General features: G+C 42.7%; 1 protein-coding gene across 1 annotated transcript in view; it reads left to right on the top strand.

The window, feature by feature from the left end:
- Positions 1-682: 682 nt before the first annotated feature.
- The window catches only part of SUSD5 (sushi domain containing 5), a 56,917-nt gene continuing 37,505 nt past the window's right edge, over positions 683-20,094 (top strand). Inside the window, exons 1-3 of the mRNA XM_041734622.1 lie at positions 683-899; positions 8,392-8,569; positions 14,096-14,214. Of these exons, the coding sequence (XP_041590556.1) occupies positions 809-899; positions 8,392-8,569; positions 14,096-14,214 (388 nt within the window). The 5' untranslated portion in view covers positions 683-808. The remainder of the gene's footprint in view (positions 900-8,391; positions 8,570-14,095; positions 14,215-20,094) is intronic.

The raw sequence follows: 20,094 nt of genomic DNA on the forward strand, positions 1-20,094 counted from the left end.
AGTGAAGAATGCAAACCCACCTTCCCCTACTGAACTATGCTACTGCTATGAACCGGGCAGGGGTGAGCTGAGCTGAAAAAAAGGAACCGATTCAGAGCAGGGGCTCCTGCGCAGAATCCAGCGGGACACTTTAGAAGGTGGATTCCCAGCCCAGACCAACAGAATCCGAATTTCGGGCCGTCTCCAGGTCCAGGGAGCCCTGCCTGGGGAGGCCTGAAAACCGGGACAACCCCACGTGGGCGCTGTGGGTGTGGAGACACACGGGCGTACCTGGGGGGTCGTGCGGCCGCGTCCTGGAGATGCCCCTTCGCGGGGGCTTCCGGCCGCACCTCTCGGAGCTGCCACGAGTGAGGTCGCGAGTCAGGGTCCTCCTCTTCTCACAGCCGTTCCTCCCCCGTGGGAGGGCGCCAACTGCAGTCGGGAGGCGGAGGACCGGAGGAGGCAGCGGCGGGAACCGTCCTCCGAGGGCCCGGCCTCCGGGCTGCGTCACCCTCCGCCGGGGCTCCCGCGGCGGCTCTGCTCTCCCCGCCGCCCCGCGCGCTCGCCCTCCGCCCCGCCGGCGCCCCGGGAGCTCGCGGCGGCGCGGCCGAGGCGGGACCGAGGCCTCCAGGTGCCCGGCGCGGGGGCGGAGCCGGGTCCAGCGCCTCCCCGGCGCCGCGAACCAGACCCCCGCGAGCTCGGGCCCCGCGCGCGGCTCCAGGCGCCCGGCCTCGGGAGCGGCGCGCTCCTCGGTCCGGCGGGGCAGAGCGCAGGGCGCACGGCCGAGGGCGCACGGCTCAGGGCCGCGCTCCAGCCCGCCGCGGGGACCATGGCTGCCGGGGGCCGCGGACCCCGCGCCCAGCTGTGGGCGGCGGCGCTGCTCCTGCTCGCTCTGCCGCGCGGCCCGGTGCGGGCGGACGGTGAGTGTGCGCGGGGCCGGGGTGGCGCGCGGCGGGGGGGGGACAGCGGCGCCCGCGGGGCTCCCGGTGCCCAGCCCGGTCCCTCGCCCGGCCCATCGCGTCTCCGCTAGCCCCGGGCCCCCACCCCGGCCCCCCACCCCGGCCCCCGAGCCCGGCCCCCGAGCCCCGGAGAAAGCCTGCGCGGTGGTCCGGCAGCCCGCCGGCTCCCCGACGGTCCTGAAAGGTCTTCACGGGCGAGTCACGTCTGGGGGCCCAGAACCTCCTCTGCAGAGACACCACTCCCCACGTGTATTACGCGTGCTCCTGGCGGCAAGGCAGAGACGACTCCCTCGGTGGTTTGGCCTGGTCCAAAAATATCTGAAAGCTGAGTGGAAATCAACTAGGCAAACGGGAGAGCAGTGTCTTGGGAGGAAAGAGCATGTGCAAAGGCCCTGGGAGTGGCAGGGAAAATGGGATAAACGATAGAGTGGCTGGAACCACTCTGTGAGACTGTAAGGCAAAAGGCTGGAGAAGGAGATAAGAAACAGATCACTCCAGGTGATGAGAATTGACCCGCTTTTTTCGTCTTTTGTTTCTTGAACCCAAATTCAGCTTTCAGTACTTCCCTTAAGTTGGCAGAATCAGAGCCTTGTATCCGCTAAGTTTCAAAAAGCTAATTCAGCTGTATTCAACAAAACCCCGTTGACTTAGTGGAGAAGGATCTGAAAGAAAAGAAACCAGCAGTTCTCACATCCATGAGCAGTTTCTAGAAAATCCAAGCTTAGGACAAACTAAATTGATGAAGGAGAAAAACGCTCACCTGATTTGGGATGCTTTGTATATTTTTAAGTGGTCATTGATTTTTAGTAAGTAATGTCAGATGAAATCAGAAGACTCCACAAAAAGAAGCATGTTGGTTAGGGAAAGGGGGAAAGTAAGACAAAAACTTCCAGATACTATCTTAGAGTCTTTGGTGCTTTTTATCCTTTTTTATCCTTGAAAAACTCTTTGCTCCTAATTAAGGATAAATATCTTCAGAGTGTTAGAGAAGAAAACATTCTTAACTTTGAGGGCTCCTTGTGATAACTGTTCATATCTTAATTGAGATATGATTCATAAAATTTGCCATTTAAAAATTTACGATTCAGTGGTTTTAGTATTTTAGTATATTCATTATGTTGTTCAGCCATCACCACAATCTAACTCCTGAAAATTTCTATCTCCGAAATGAAATCCCATACCTATTAGCAGTTAATCCGCTGTTCATATTTTACTGTAGAATTTTTTTTGCCTGACATTGAATCATGAAAATTGAGCTGATTTAAAGAATACAAGTAGAATAAATTGGAGCTAGTATTAACTTTTGAACAATGAATAGTATTGTACCAACCTAATTCCTTTTAAAGATATATCTCTGCAATCCATGAGGCTTTCGAGTTTCACCCTACTGTAACCGCTTAAATGGAATGCCAAATGGATATGGATCAATATTTTGCACCTATCTGGCTTGATGCGGGTCATAGAAAAATGGAGGCAGAAATATCACTGGAGAAGGAAAGAGTAACAGTGGCACCAGAGCTTGTTTTCTTGTTGCCCCTTGCCAGAAATGCCTCCATTTCTCCTTTCTCCTTTCTTTCCTTCTCTCCCGTTCCCCAATTATGGGTACACTTGCTTTCAAGAAACTCCATTTGCTAAGTTCCAAGTTTTATAATAGAGCCATTGAAGAATTAGAACCTATAGTATGAAAGGATTCTTTTCTTTTCCAAATATATGTTTAACTACCATCACTTTCCACATTTAGTTACTTACATTCTACAGTGATGGAAGGAAGAAGAAGAAATGTTCCGCTAAACTGTGATGTGTTATAGATGTTTGAAGAGAGACTTGGAGTTATTAAAAACTCTATGGACCTATTAAAAAATAAGTCAATGAGACAAATTCAAATGAAAAACATTTAGCTTATGTTTGATTAATAAGATATGCATCTCGTATGTAAAAGAGATCTGCTACTGTATTTTTTCTACTGTATCTTTAAAATACTTTTGAAACTGAAAAATGTTCACATTAACTGAATGCAGATTAACTGTGTTACAGGAGAGGATTCGTTAATTCAACAGATAATTTATTGAGCATCTATTGTAAGCTAGGTGCAGGCCTTGCTATTGGGGATAGAATGGTGGGAGAAATAAGTTCTTGCCAACAGGGAGCTTAAAATCCAATGGGTTAGAGAGTCAGTAGGCAAATCGTTACATGAATGAAACGTGAAGTTGCAATTTTGATAGATGATGAGATTAAAGGGCAGAGGTACTATGAGAGCATATGCTAGGAAATTTTGATTTGGTTAGGAGGATCTGAGGAGGAAAAGCGAGTGTCTGTGTAGAGAACAGCATATACAAAAAAACTGCGAGCAAGGAAAATGAGCCATATGATAAGAGACAGAGTGGCTGGAGCCAAGAGTCTGAAGTGGAAGTGGTTTGAAATTATGCTAGAGAAATTGGGGTGGGTGCAATGAGGTGGGTCCTCATAGACAAAAGTTTTGTTTTAATCCAGAAAAGAGAAGGAAACCATTGGATGATTTCTGGTTATAGAGTGACTGATAATATTTGCATTTTGAAAAGATCACCCTGATTGTGATGTAGGGAGAATGGATGGGACCTGGGCAAGACTAGATGTAGAGAGACCATATAGGATGCCCTTTTAGTTGTGTGGATGAGAGATGGCAGAGGTATAGAAGTGGATGGGGTGAATGCAAAGTGTCTGGACTGAAGAGAAAAATGTGAGCAATCTATATAAGTATAGTCTTTGAAACCTTATGCATGTATAGAATCCTAGGGAAAGGTTTCACGGTGAGAAGAGATGACCTAGAACTGAGCCTGGAGTGAAGGAAACAGATTTAGGATTATGGGTTACTGACTGTGTCCATGAGACATATTGGCCTATAATTTTCATTTCTTATAATATTCTTGTCAGATATTGACATCAGGATTGTGATGATTTCTTCTTTCTTTTTTAAGATTTGTTTATTTATTTTAGAGAGAGAGAGGGCAGGGGGAGGGATAGGAGGAGGGCGTCTCAACTGTTTCTCTGAAAAGGTTGCTGCAAGGTGAGCTGTTTTGCTTTGTTTCATTTAGTGTTTGGTAATGAGGTCATATGTGTTTGAAGTTTTTCTCTTGAGGAGATTTTAAATGATGAATATAATTTCTTCAGTAGATAAAGAGATATTCAGATTTTCATATTTATTTTGGGTAAGTTTTGCTAAGTTTGCTTTTTATGAAGTTTGTCCATTTCATCTAAGTTGTCATAGGTACTGGCAGATGTAACATAAAATCTGTTATCTTTTCAGTGTCCATGGGGTCTGTAGTGATGTCCCTTTTCATTCTTGATATTGGTAATTTGTATTTTCTCTCTTTTTGTCTTGATCAATTTTGCTAGGTATTTATCAACTTTATCATTCTTTAGAAAGAAGCAACTTTGGGGATCCCTGGGTGGCGCAGCGGTTTGGCGCCTGCCTTTGGCCCAGGGCGCGATCCTGGAGACCCGGGATCGAGTCCCACGTCGGGCTCCCGGTGCATGGAGCCTGCTTCTCCCTCTGCCTATGTCTCTGCCTCTCTCTCTCTCTCTGTGACTATCATAAATAAATTTAAAAAAAAAAAAAAAAAAAAGAAAGAAGCAACTTTGGCTTTATTTTCTCTATTGTATATCTGTTCTCCATTTCATTGATTTTTATTCTATCTTTGTTATTTCCTTCCTTCTACTTCTTTAGAAGCCTTAATTTTATGTTCTTCTTTCTGTGTTTTTTAAGATAGAAAATTAGATCATTGATTATCAACCGTTCTTCTTTTGTAATATGAGCATTTGAGGCTATAAATGTCCCTTAAATACTAATTTAGTTTCTCTACCAGTTTTTGTCATTCACATAAAAATGTTTTATTTCAATTGTGGTTTCTTCTTTGAACCTATGCTTTATTTAGAAGTATATTTTGTAATTTCCATGCACAAGGGGCTTTTCCTAATTATTACTTTGCTGTTGAGAGCAGCATTATACAGTGGTTAGGATCAGTGCCTGGTTTTATATGCCAGCTGTGTGATCTTAGACAAATCACTAATACTAAATCTTAACTATAACATAGGGATAACTTTTATAACATAGGGATAACTACATCATAGAGTTGTTATAAGAACTGATTTAATGAATATTATTTGTAAAGCAATTTAAATAATACCTGGCCTATGGGTAAACACTGTATAAGTATTTGATAAATAAATTAAGTGATTTTAAGTTGCATTGTGGCTTAAAAATATGCTTTGTATGATTTGAGTCTTCAAATGTTTTTTTGATTTGTCTTGTATTTGATGAATTTTGCGAATGTCCTGTGTGTGTTTAAAATGAATATGTAAGGGATCCCTGGGTGGCTCAGCGGTTTAGCACCTGCCTTTGGCCCAGGGCGCGATCCTGGAGTCTTGGGATCGAGACCCGCATCAGGCTCCCGGAATGGAGCCTGCTTCTCCCTCCTCCTGTGTCTCTGCCTCTCTCTCTCTATGTCTATCATAAATAAATAAATCTTTTTAAAAAATGAATATGTATTCTATAGTTTGCAAATACTGTGCATTGGTCCTTATGTCAAGTGTGTTAATTTTGTTGCTTAAATCCTCTATATTCTTTCCAATTTTTTCCTGTTTTATCAATTACTGAGAAGGATAGTGCTTGAAATTATTATCAGCACTGTGGATTTTTTCCAATTCTCCCCATAGTTTTGTTAATATTACCTTCTCACAGTCTAGAGTTGTTTAAGTGTTTAATATTTTTAAATATTACTCATGAAATAACTATCATCATAACAGAACCTGTCCTTCTCTACTGATGCCTTTTTTAATAACAGCTTTATTGAAATATGATTCATACGCCGTACAATTCGCCCATTTAAAGTGTGTGATTCATTGGTCTTTAGTATACTCACAGAGTTATGAATCACTATGTACAATTTTAGAACATCTTTTTGCCCCAAAATAAACCCTATGCCCGTTAGCATTTACTCCTTGTTTCTCCTCAACCCCCCAAGCCCTCGACAACTACATTCTGTCTCTATGAATTTTCCTGTTTTGGACATTTCATGTAAATGGAATCATACAGTATGTGGGCTTTTGAAACTGGCTTCTTTCACTTAGCATAATGTTTTTATCCATTTGCAGCATGTATCCGCACTTCATTTCATTTCACTGCCAAATAACATTCCACTGTATGAATATTTGTATCATACTTTGTTGACCCATTCATCAGTTGATGGTCATTGGGTGGATTCTACTTTTTGACCATTATAAACACAATTTTACAATTATGAACTTAAGTTATTTATTACAAACAAATGCTGCTATGAATATTCATACAGAAGTTTTTATATAAACATATATTTTCAGTTCTCTTGGGTATTCACCTAAGAGTGTGATTGCTGGGTCATATAATAACTCTATGAGAAACTGCTATTAACTGAAAAACTGCTAAATGGTTTTCCAAGGCAGCTACATTCTTTTACATTTCTACCAGCTGTGTTTAAGGGTTCCATTTTCTCCACATCCTTCCCATCACTTATGTCAAAATATGTCTTTTTGATGGTAGCCATCCTAGTGGATATGAAGTAATATCCCATTGTGGTTTTGTTTTACATTTTTCTGTTGGCTAATAATGTTGAACATCTTTTCATGTGCTCATTGGCCATTTCTTTAAAGATGTCTATTCAGATCCCTTTTCTAAAAAAAATTATTTGAGACAGAAAGAGCACAAGCAGGGAGGAGATGGAGAGGGAGAGGGAGAAGCCAACTCCCTGCTGAGCAGGGAACCTGACACAGGCTCGATCCCAGGACCTCGGGATCATGACCTGAGCCAAAGGCAGAGGCTTAACTGACTGAGCCACCCCATCATCGCCTTTGAAAAAATATTTGCGTGGGATCTCCTGAAGCATAAGATGAAGTTTTTTTTTTTCTCCAGACAAGATTTATGTTTGTTCCTACCAGGTGTCTTAGATAAATGTCAATCTCAAGCCACTTTAAGCTAAATTCATGGCTTACAGTATTTTTGAGGCCAATTTTTGTTAGGACTGCCATTCCCAATGAGGATTAACACTTGGGTTCCTAGCACCAAGATAACTCTTCCAACAATCCCTTGTGAATGAGGGGAGAGAATATTGTTTATCCTTGTTCTTGCTTATCCTGAGAGTTTAACCCTTCAGGGTCCAAGCTTTGTGTGTTTATGTGTGCATGCAATGGCGGTGGAGGGGGCAGGAGAGGTCTATCACACACCTCTTAAGCCTTGGGCTTTGACTTATCCCTCTTGCTCAGGAGCTTGGCCGTCAATACCTTAGTTAAATTTCATAATATTTTTTTTCCAGATAGGCCAATGCTATTAATACAAAAGTGTCTGGGGGCATATGCTTCTCCAGGCAAGGCCATCAAGTACTATTGTTCAGGTTGTGTACTGCACATTCGCACCAAGTCTAAGGGAGGACCATTTACCTACAGAGCTGTTCGCTGTGAAACATTTTTGTGTTTTTCTTGTAACTTTGGTTGCGAGGCTGAGGAATTGTTATATTTCTTATAGTTATTTTTCAGTTAATAAACAGTTGAAGTATTTTGCAGTTGATAGCAGTTGAAGTGATTCTAATTAAATTATTATATTATGATAATTTTGCTACTGGACAGAAATGAAGTATCTCATTCTGACTGGGCTTTTTTCTCCCCTGCCTTTACCTTAAACTTGGTCAGGTTATCTAAGGCATTTCTTCATCTCTACAGGAGGCTGCTAGGGACCACGGTGCTCCCCTCCTCCACTGTGATTTTCTTACCTAAAGCTCTCTTTTGCTTTCAGCCTCAGCTTCTACTGCTGCCTGAATTCATGTTCCCATTCCACTCATCTGTCACACATTTTTTGAGGCCTGCTACATGCCCATATATTGATGTAGTGCAGGAAGCCACGGTGCACCTGACATGGCCTCACTACCTCGCCCCATCCAGGAGAAATGGCAGCAGGCACAAATGAACTCATTGTGGGAAGGGCCTGATAATGTCCTGAGACAATAGGACAGAGAGAAGGGAATGGAGGAGAGCTGTGTGTGGGGTCACTCTAGGGCTGGGGCAGGCAGAAGAAGGGAGAGCTGAGACGTAAGTCAGTGCCCCAGACACCAAATGACCCAGCTCAGGGGAGCCTAGGACACTGAGCCTTACCACATGATGTTTGTAAAATAGCTTTGAGAAAGGAAGATTTGAAGGGCTTATCCAGATAAACATGCCAGGGCAGATGGTAAATTTTTTTTAAAAAGAAGACAGGAGCAAAACACAGATTAAAACACCAAAGTTATTGTCATCATCTAGTCCCAGGGATGAGTGCAGTGGGGTATGTGCTGAGCTCAGATCTTCAGGCAAGCGGGAAACTCCAGTTCTGACAGGTGTCTGCCACCAGACAGTGAGGTTTAATTCCCATGGCCCCTGGAGTAAGCCTGTGTTCATGCTTGTCCCCACACAGGGAAGCTGTTTGTGCTGGAGTCTCAGAATGGCTCTCATGGCCTAGAACTGGAGGTGGCTCGGCTTTCCTGCAGGAGCAGGGGAGCTCACCTGGTGTCTGCGGAAGAGCTGCGGAGGGTGGTCCAGGATTGTGCCTTTGCAGTGTGCACCACGGGCTGGTTGGCGGATGGCACCCTGGGGTAAGTCAGGTGTGCTGGGGAAAGTTCTCCTTCCCATTTGCCCCTGCTACCCTACCAGGGCTCCTAAGGGAGCTCAGTAATTGTATTATTGAGGTGCCAGCATAAGCAGAGGGCAATAGGCAGTGGCTTCCAGCACATTTGTGTTTTGAGTTCTCAAATAAAAACATTTTTGTGGAGTTCTGTCACAGTTTTTCTCCCCTTTGTTATTTTGAATTTCCTTTTTAAGTTACAAAAATAATACATGCTTGTAAAAAATTTTCAAATAATGCAGATACATATAAAGCTGAAAGTGAGTTTCTCTCTTTTTCCCCACCTCAGCTAGTACATATACTTTATCTCTTTTTTTTCTCTGTGGATATTCAGCTACATCCATATGAATAGGAGAATGGTATGGCCACAGATTCTTTCACATTACTCCCATTGAAAGGTGGGGTCTGTATCCTCTCTCTGTGAATTAGGGATAGCTTCCTATTGCCTTGGCCAGTAGAACGCAGCAGGCCTGATACCATGTATCTTCTGGGGTTAGATTGGAAAAATCCGTGCCCAGATTTCTGGGACACTTACTTTTGAGATATCATGTAAGACATCTGTCTATCCTGAGCGGGCCATGGCATGAGGAAGCTCAGGCCATGGGGAGTTGCCCTGCAAGGGTATTCCCACCAGTAGCCCCCACCGGCATCCCAGGGCATAGCCAGCATTAGCTGCTAGAAATGTGAGTGAAGGTGCCTGTACATGATTCTTGCCCCCAGATGTTGAGTTCTCACCAGCCTATGAGTCTTCCCAGCTCAGGCCCTAGACATCAGAGAGTAGAGACCAGCCATACACACTGCGCCCTGAGTTCCTGACCTAAGGAATTCTTGTAGAGAAGTGATTCTTGGCCAGCTGGGAGAAAACTACCCATTAGTTCTGCTGTTTCTTTAGTCATACTCAGAAAAGGCAGGAGCCATTCCACTGTCTCCTTCATGCCACAGGAATGTGAAAGAGCAAAATGGGCTCCAACCACTTTGGCTGATAATAACCTTGAAGATGGACTGGCCAATGGCCATAGAAAACACACACAACCAGGCTGACTTCCATCTCCAGTGTTGCCACATGTGAAGCAGCAGCTGAATAAAGAGGACAACCAGGCTACATCTGAAGATTTTCAGTGACTCTGGAACCATGACCCTCTCTGCCTGACATTTTACGACCAGGTTCCTGAACGGACAAAATAGTCCTATGCACACAGTGTAGTCAAACGTGGATACTTCTCATAACTCTGTTATTATAATTGCATCAGATAACCAGCGTATTCAGGAATTCGGAAGAGTCAGCTTGGGACCAGGTTTCTGTCTCTCAGGTCTTCAGAAAGGCCCACCCTCTCTGGGTTTGCTGTAAAGTGTTAGGACATATTAGTGTTAGGACTTATTAGTAGATGTCTACATTGCTGAGATGATATTCATTGTAGCAAACATCCTTATTTGATATATTTACCACACAACATATTAAAAATAAAACTATTTTAATATTTCTGGAACCAAGAAGTATCTGATCATCACTATATACATTTCATTGTGGGTCTTTCTTACACAGCCATCCCCCCTCCACAGTGAAAACCAATTATTATATGAATGGTACATCTTGCAATTGATGGCATAGCAAACATATAGTAGACCTGATCTATATGTCTATGAATTTATGTTGAGTGTACACAAAAATCCAGAGAAGGATGGAGGCCTAGAGTGGTAAACACAGAATTGGGAGCCACTTGCCTCCTAGAAGCTTTTGCGATTCCCTAAAGGATGACTGAAAAAACAGTAGCAATATAGATAGCCTAATAGGACTAGGACAGAGATTTGAATTCAGGTTTTGTGTAGGCAAAACCTACACACGGCCTGCAGAGTCCTTTGCTTTGGGCTGGGACGTTACAGGGCTATAGCCCAGGAGTGAGAGTAAACTAGAAGTATATAGGCCCTCATAGGAGCTGTAGCATAGCTTAAAATCCTCAGGACCCATGAATGTGGATTGAGATGATACTGGAGCTCCTGTGTTCCAGATAGCTTCAGAACTGATTATTAAAATACTCTCTAGAAGAGGATAATGTTATCCTAGGCAATTTATTTCCACAAAAAACTTTTAGAAAAGAGAGGATTTGTCACACAATATAAAATAACCAATACACAGGGAAATAAGAAAACCAGAATAAAGATAGTGGATAGAAACTCTAAATATCAGCATTGGTAGACTTTAACTTTTTCAAATGTTCAAAGATACAGAAAACAATAAGGAGAATTTTGGCCAAAGATTGAAACTATGAAAAAAAACTGTACGGAATCTCTAGAAGTGAAACATACAATAACTAAAATTAAGAGGATAATGGATGGATCTAATCTTTTAAAAATCTTTTTAAAAACACATTTTAAGTATGTTAATACATAGTATTTTAAGTATTTTTAAGTTGTACTGTTGAAGAGGGTAAAAGTAATATTAAATATTAATAAGTCATAACCACTAAAAGAATAGTAAGAGAATATATAACTTCCAGACCAATATGAAAAAGAGAATGCCAAAAAGAAAAAAAAAATCAAACAATCAAAAGAGGGGAAAGACAAGAGAGAAAGAAAGGATGTACAGAACTAATAGAAAGACGGCGGATTTTTTTTTTTTTTATGATAGTCACAGAGAGAGAGAGAGGAGAGACACAGGCAGAGGGAGAAGCAGGCTCCGCACACCGGGAACCCGACGTGGGATTCAATCCCGGGTCTCCAGGATCGCGCCCTGGGCCAAAGGCAGGCGCCAAACCGCTGCGCCACCCAGGGATCCCAAGACGGCAGATTTTAATTCAAAGAGCTATGGTTAAATTAGATTAAAATAAATAAGATGCTCCCTTTAGAAAACAATAATTTTAAAAAATCCTACTACTTACAGTTTGCCAAAGATAGCCCTAAATAAGTTTTGGGACAAACATAAGTTATGGTTTGTTAAGTAGCACGGATGTATAACTGAATGACATTAAAACTATAACATACTCAAACTCATAAGATGCTGCTAAAGCTGAACCTAGGCATTTCTATACACCAACCATGAGACTGAAGAAAGAGAAATTAAGGAGTCAATCCCATTTACAATTGCACCCAAAAGCATAAGATACCTAGGAATAAACCTAACCAAAGAGGTGAAGGATCTATAGCCTGAAAACTACAGAACACTTCTGAAAGAAATTGAGGAAGACACAAAGAGATGGAAAATTATTCCATGCTCATGGATTAGCAGAATTAATATTGTGAAAATGTCAATGTTGCCCAGAGCAATTTACACATTTAATGCAATCCCTATCAAAATACCATGGACTTTCTTCAGAGAGTTAGAACAAATTATTTTAAGATTTGTATGGAATCAGAAAAGACCCCGAATAGCCAGAGGAATTTTAAAAAAGAAAACCATAGCGGGGGGCATCACAATGCCAGATTTCAGGTTGTACTACAAACCTGTGGTCATCAAGACAGTGTGGTCCTGGCACAAAAACAGACACATAGATCAAGGGAACAGAATAGAGAACCCAGAAGTGGACCCTGAACTTTATGGTCAACTAATATTCGATAAAGGAGGAAAGACTATCCAATGGAAGAAAGACAGTCTCTTCAATAAATGGTGCTGGGAAAACTGGACATCCACATGCAGAAGAATGAAACTAGACCATTCTCCTGCACCATACACAAAGATAAACTCAAAATGGACGAAAGATCTAAATGTGAGACAAGAATCCATCAAAATCCTAGAGGAGATCACAGGCAACACCCTTTTTGAACTCGGCCACAGTAACTTCTTGCAAGATACATCCACGAAGGCAAAAGAAACAAAAGCAAAAATGAACTATTGGGACTTTATCAAGATAAGAAGCTTCTGCACAGCAAAGGATACAGTCAACAAAACTAAAAGACAACCTACAGAATGGGAGAAGATATTTGCAAATGACGTATCAGATAAAGGGCTAGTTTCCAAGATCTATAAAGAACTTATTAAACTCAACACCAAAGAAACAAACAATCCAATCATGAAATGGGCAAAAGACATGAAGAGAAACCTCACAGAGGAAGACATGGACATGGCCAACATGCACATGAGAAAATGCTCTGCATCACTTGCCATCAGGGAAATACAAATCAAAACCACAATGAGATACCACCTCACACCAGTGAGAATGGGGAAAATTAACAAGGCAGGAAACCACAAATGTTGGAGAGGGATGTGGAGAAAAGGGAACCCTCTTACACTGTTGGTGGGAATGTGAACTGGTGCAGCCACTCTGGAAAACTGTGTGGAGGTTCCTCAAAGAGTTAAAAATAGACCTGCCCTACGACCCAGCAATTGCACTGTTGGGGATTTACCCCAAAGATACAGATGCAATGAAACGCTGGGACACCTGCACCCCGATGTTTCTAGCAGCAATGTCCACAATAGCCAAACTGTGGAAGGAGCCTTGGTGTCCATCAAAAGATGAATGGATAAAGAAGATGTGGTCTGTGTATACAATGGAATATTCCTCAGCCATTAGAAACGACAAATACCCACCATTTGCTTCGACATGGATAGAACTGGAGGGTATTATGCTGAGTGATATAAGTCAATCGGAGAAGGACAATTATTATATGGTCTCAGTCACTGGGGAATATAAATAATAGTGAAAGGGAATATAAGGGAAGGGAGAGGAAATGTGTGGGAAATATCAGAAAGGGAGACAGAACATAAAGACTCCTAACTCTGGGAAACGAACTAGGGGTGGTGGAAGGGGAGGAGGGCGGGGGGTGGGGGTGAATGGGTGACGGGCACTGAGGGGGGCACTTGACGGGATGAGCACTGGGTGTTATTCTGTATGTTGGTAAATTGAACACCAATAAAAAATAAATTTATTTAAAAAAATAATAAAATAAAGCTGAACCTAGAGGGAAATGTAAGATAGACATTTAGGTGCTGGTGATAGAAAAGAGAAAAGGCTAAAGGTTTCTGAACTAAGTAATGATCCATTTTAAGAAATATAAAAAAGGAACATGGGTTGCCTGGGTGGCTCAGCAGTTGAGCATCTGCCATTCTGCTCAGGTCATGATCCCAGGGTCCTAGGATCGAGTCCTGCATCAGGTTCCCCGCAAGGAGCCTGCTTCTCCCTCTGCCTATGTCTCTGCCACTGTCTCTGTGTCTCATGAATAAATAAATAAGTAAAATATTTTTACAAATATTGAAAAGAACAGAAAAAAATAGACCCCTGCAAGAAGAAAGGAACTGATAAGAAGAGCAGCATTTTGTGAAATAAACACACACTGGAAAAGGTCAACAATGCACTGCTTCTAACTCTTGAACTGATATGTGTGGCCTCAACTGAAGCATCATCTGTGTCTTCCTGATTATAGGGCTCTGTTTGGGGAGAGTACTTCCCTATGGATGCTTTCAGCCAAAGATCCTAACTCAGGAAAATCTCTGCTGACTCAGAACTGACAGCAGAAAAGAACTGTTCTTTGGTCCTCCTAGCAGTGTCTTCTTTGTCTGTTTCAGGACAACCGTGTGTAGCAAGGAGAGTGATGAACAGCAAATCACGAGAGCCGTTGATGTGAGAATTGAAGGCAACCCAGTTCCCGGTGGCACATACAATGCACTTTGTATTAAGGATGAAGGTTAGTGCCAGAGCCTTTGCAAAGGTTCGGAGGTTGCGCATGGTGTCCCTGTCTTAGGTTGCATTCTCCAGAGACAGACCTTGGAATGAGGAGATCTTCCAAAGAAAAGCCAATAGGGCAGTGGGGTAGTGGGCAGAGAAAGGAAGCAGACTGAGTGGTGGTGCAGTACTAAGCAAAATCCACAGTGACGGTGAGGCGGTGCAGTTCTAAGCGAAGTCCACAGTGACAGTGAGGACAAATCTTGGCTCAGTCCTACAGGAGATCTTTGGAGACAGTGTAGGTCACCAGTTTTTCGTCCAGAGGTGAGAGAGCAGGGGTATTTACACCACTGCACTGTTAGTCATTGATCAGGGGCCAATGTCAGGGAGATGTATATTCCCAGGCACTTCTGGTTTATGTGTGCTGGCAAAGGATTCTAGTAGCCTGAGTGCCACCCTCCAACAAAGATGCACAGACGCCTACCAGGAACCCCTGTGCATGGAAATGGCAAAGGTATCTAGGCAATATGGGGCAAACCCTTGACAGCATCTCCTACAGTTGCTGATACAGCCTGTCCTGCAGTCTTTCTTCATGGTGGGTGGCACATTAACAAGGGGAAAAAAAATCATTTTTCCCCAAAAGGAAACTTACAGGATTTAAGAAACTTCTAGGAAGGGGAATTCAGCTTCCCTGTGGTAAATCAGCCCAGTGGCAAGAAGAAAGCCATAAAGGAGTCTCCAGGTCAGCATTTCATATGCATTGAAATCAGTATACCGTCCTCATCAGAAACACATGCTGTTGAAAGGGAATGTCCATACAAATGGAAAGAAAGCCAGCTGCTTACTCTTCAGGCCTAGAAATCAGCCTAAGTACTCCTTGGCTGTATACTGGTCTCTTCTGGGAAGTTTTAAGAAATACTGATTCCTGGGTGCCAGTCCTAAAGATTCAGATATAAATGTTCTGGGCATTAGGTTTTTTTTGTTTGTTTGTTTGTTTGTTTGTTTGTTTTTTGCATTAGGGTTTTTTAAAGCTCATTAGTGATCTTAACACATAGCCCAGTTTGAAAACTACTTTTTAATGTAGAGTTTCCCAAACCTCTCTGATGATGAGAAATACCAAATGAACTTGTAAGAAATACCCTCAGGCTGCATCCTAGAGGCATCCAATCCTAATCTCTGGGGAAGAGGTCAGAAGAGTTGGGAAATGAGGGGGTCTGGTGAACCCCAAGGCCTTGGCTGGTGCTTGTTAGATGCTTATCAGTGACAGGTTTCTCTGCTCCTGTGGCGGTTTCCTCCAGAAAGGCTTCATTTTCTCATTGCTATGGAAGAGTGTGTTGAGAAAGTCTCCTGGTATCTACCCCGTCAAGCTACTGAATGATGTGGCCTTGCTCTGTAAGGCTTCGGGAGAATAATATCCATGTTTTGTTTTCCAAAACCACGTAAGTTAATTAAAATGATCCTTTGAGTCCCAGACATAGGCAAAATTCAGACCTGAGAGAGAAAGGACAGAGCCAGAGGGAAAAGAACATGATCTTATTTCTTCAGTGATTTCAATGAATATGTGGGGTTTCTGAGTCTTCATTTTCCCTGATAAACAAGAGGTATCAGTTAGCTTTCGCCATGTAACATATGTAACATAGTGGCTTAAAACAACTGTTTATTTAGTTCACTTTTTTTGGATCAGCAGTTTGTGTTTTTCTGCTGGTCTTGGCTGGACTCATTACAGAGTCTATAGGCCGCTGCTGTCTAGGTGGCCTTGCTTCTGGGAGTTGGTGGCTATTGGCCAGGGTGCTGAGGGTCACCGAGCTATATGTTCATCATCATCCAACAAGATAGCCTGGGCTTTCCACCTCACAGGCCTTGAGACAGGTTATGTCCACACAAGTGTGTGCCCCTTTTGCCCTCAATTATAGTGCATGAAGCCAGAGGTTGGAAACATTTATTCATATTCTATAGGGCACCAAGCTCAAAGCCATGATAGCAACTCCAGAATTGAGTTTTTGCAAAACTTATATAATGTGCCTTCTGATATACTGCACTCAGAGGAACTCAACTTCAATTCAGTGGTACTTCTGCCAAAAATGCATAACTTGAATCTACTCAGGGGGAAATATGAGCCAAACTCAATTTGAGAAACATTCTACAAAATGGCTTTAAAAAATATCTAGGATGAGAAAGGCAAAGTGACTCTTCTAGATTAAAATAGACCAAAAGACTTGATAATAAAATACAAAATGTGATTCATGATTGGGGATTGTATCCCCAACCAGAAAAAAATAACAATAGTTGATAAAATCTGAATGTGGATTATGAATTAGATAATAGTGTAATAACTGTACTACAGGCCTGTAAGAAATTATCTTTGTTCTTGGAAATGTGTACCAAGGTGTTCGGGATGAGGAGACATTGTATCTACAACTCACTATCGAATGGTTCAGAAAAGAATTACAGGTATAGATATAGGTGTATACATATTTGTCTCTGTATAAATAGATATCTATATTATCCATCTATCGCGCGCGAGAGAGAGATGAATGATAAAGCAAATGGGCAAAATGAAAACACATTGGTGAATCTGGATAAATGGTTTTATGGGAAATCCTTATTCTCAGAACCTTTCTGAAATTTTGAAGTTATATAAAAATGAAAAATTTCCAACAAAGAACGGTCTATGTACTGCTCCAAAAACAGCAATAAGAACAATAGGAAAAACAAAAACAGTCTGAATCGTGGGAACCAACATGGGAAGCCAGTTCATGACAGCTGCTCACCTATATGAGGAGCAATGCCATGTGTGGCTCATTAGAGTCAAAGTGCTCCAGAGCCCTGCCTCCAAGAGCAGCTTGTGTGAGCCTCCAGTGGCCTCCCCTCACCTCCACCTCAATGGGGATGAGTTCATATGGGGAAGACTGGAATCTTGGTCCTACAGGCCTGATTTATGAGGAGGCTTCAGATGAGCCATGAAGAGGACTCAGGTATGCATACCGAGAGGAGATTTGGGTTGGAGGGCTGTTCTCTCTCGAACATTCTGGAAAAGCAGGATGGATTCCCCAAAGTCACACAGAGAGAGTGAGTCCCTGTTCAGTGCTGCCTTTCATCCTTTGGAAAGAGCTTGTAAACCACTCCCATACAGCCCTCCGCCCACCTCAGAGGAGCGTTGCTTTTCCTCAGTGGAGCCTTTGTTGACAGCACCGTCAACAAGGGACATCTGTGTGCTGAAGGAGGGTGTAGGTGAAGTGTGGCTCAGCGTGCGTGCCTGTGCAGGATCATCTCCTCAGGTCGCCTGAACTCTGTACTGCTGCTTCTCTTTGGCAAGATGGGAAGAATGTAGCGCGTTAACTCCAAAAATCGCAGGCTTGTGCCTCGTAAAGAACCCAGAAGGAAAACAGCCTGTGGAATATCCAGGCAGCTTCCTTCCTGTGTTTCTCTTTTGAAATAAAGCTCATCACGAATGTAGACTTTTCTCATTTTCCTTCCAGTATTTTTGTTTCACTGACAGTGAATTTCCAGCCCTGTGGTGATCTCACTTAAACTAATAAGTGAAGTTATTTTTAACCAACTAGATGCTGATGAAATAAGTTGCCTCCACTTGTGTTCTCTGGCTTTGCTTCTCTTGGTGGCTTGTCTATGGGGTCAGCTGCATGGGGTCTGGAGTCTCCTCTTGCCTTCTCCCTGTGGCACCCCCAAGGCTCCATGTCAAGTATGCTTCTGTTCCTCCTTGGGCCTGGCTGCGCTTCCCACCAGCCCACCTCACTGAGTGCCACTTTCCCTGCATACTTTACTGTTGCCTGTATTTCCCTAAAAACAGAAAAGGAATTATTCCCTTCTTTTGTGTCATCAACTAGAGAGCCGGATGCTCACCTTTTTGAGAGCAAAAAGACTTGTGGGTGCTTGAGAGGGAGAGAGAGGAAGGACCCATGGCCACCCTCAAGGAGTTGATGATGATATATAAGAATAAGTGAGAAATGAATGTGTTCCCATGACACAAAGGAAGGAGGGTAATTAGGGAGATTCCTGAGGTGGGTGCCGTTGAGGTAGAATTGAAAGGAGCCTATTTTGTTTTTTGTTTTGTTTTGTTTTGTTTTGTTTTTTACATTTTCTTAGTTCTTTCTTGTAATGTTTATTTTTTTAATTAATTTTTATTGGTGTTCAATTTACCAACATACAGAAAAACACCCAGTGCTCATCCCGTCAAGTGTCCGCCTCAGTGCCCGTCACCCATTCCCCTCCAACACCCGCCCTCCTCCCCCTCCACCACCCCTAGTTCGTTTCCCCGAGTTAGGAGTCTTTATGTTCTGTCTCCCTTCCTGATATTTCCCAACATTTCTTTTCCCTTCCTTTATATTCCCTTTCACTATTATTTATATTCCCCAAATGAATGAGAACATACACTGTTTGTCCTTCTCCGATTGACTTACTTCACTCAGCATAATACCCTCCAGTTCCATCCACGTTGAAGCAAATGGTGGGTATTTGTCGTTTCTAATTGCTGAGTAATATTCCATTGTATACATAAACCACATCTTCTTTATCCATTCATCTTTCGATGGACACCGAGGCTCCTTCCACAGTTTGGCTATTGTGGCCATTGCTGCTAGAAACATCGGGGTGCAGGTGTCCCGACATTTCATTGCATCTGAATCTTTGGGGTAAATCCCCAACAGTGCAATTGCTGGGTCGTAGGGCAGGTCTATTTTTAACTCTTTGAGGAACCTCCACACAGTTTTCCAGAGTGGCTGCACCAGGTCACATTCCCACCAACAGTGTAAGAGGGTTCCCCTTTCTTCGCATCCTCTCCAACATTTGTGGTTTCCTGCCTTGTTAATTTTCCCCATTCTCACTGGTGTGAGGTGGTATCTCATTGTGGTTTTGATTTGTATTTCCCTGATGGCAAGTGATGCAGAGCATTTTCTCATGTGCATGTTGGCCATGTCCATGTCTTCCTCTGTGAGATTTCTCTTCATGTCTTTTGCCCATTTCATGATTGAATTGTTTGTTTCTTTGGTGTTGAGTTTAATAAGTTCTTTATAGATTTTGGAAAGTAGCCCTTTATCTGATATGTCGTTTGCAAATATCTTCTCCCATTCTGTAGGTTGTCTTTTAGTTTTGTTGACTGTATCCTTTGCTGTGCAAAAGCTTCTTATCTTGATGAAGTCCCAATAGTTCATTTTTGCTTTTGTTTCTTTTGCCTTTGTGGATGTATCTTGCAAGAAGTTACTGTGGCCAAGTTCAAAAAGGGTGTTGCCTGTGTTCTCTTCTATGATTTTGATGGACTCTTGTCTCACATTTAGATCTCTCATCCATTTTGAGTTTATCTTTGTGTATGGTGCAAGAGAGTGGTCTAGTTTCATTCTTCTGCATGTGGATGTCCAATTTTCCCAACACCATTTATTGAAGAGACTGTCTTTCTTCCAATGGATAGTCTTTCCTCCTTTATCGAATATTAGTTGACCATAAAGTTCAGGGTCCACTTCTGGGTTCTCTATTCTGTTCCATTGATCTATGTGTCTGTTTTTGTGCCAGGACCACACTGTCTTGATGACCACAGGTTTGTAGTACAACCTGAAATCTGGCATTGTGATGCCCCCAGCTATGGTTTTCTTTTTTAAAATTCCCCTGGCTATTCGGGGTCTTTTCTGATTCCACACAAATCTTAAAATAATTTGTTCTAACTCTCTGAAGAAAGTCCATGGTATTTTGATAGGGATTGCATTAAACGTGTAAATTGCTCTGGGTAACATTGACATTTTTACAATATTAATTCTGCCAATCCATGAGCATGGAATATTTTTCCATCTCTTTGTGTCTTCCTCGAAAGGAGCCTATTTTGAAGGGATAACAGTTAGGGAAGGGAAGAGAAGACATTGCAGACAGAGAGAACAGGTGGGGCAACAGCTTGAAG

The sequence above is a fragment of the Vulpes lagopus genome, chromosome 19 (genome assembly GCF_018345385.1).
Source record: "Vulpes lagopus strain Blue_001 chromosome 19, ASM1834538v1, whole genome shotgun sequence".
In the NCBI taxonomy this organism is placed as follows: domain Eukaryota; kingdom Metazoa; phylum Chordata; class Mammalia; order Carnivora; family Canidae; genus Vulpes; species Vulpes lagopus.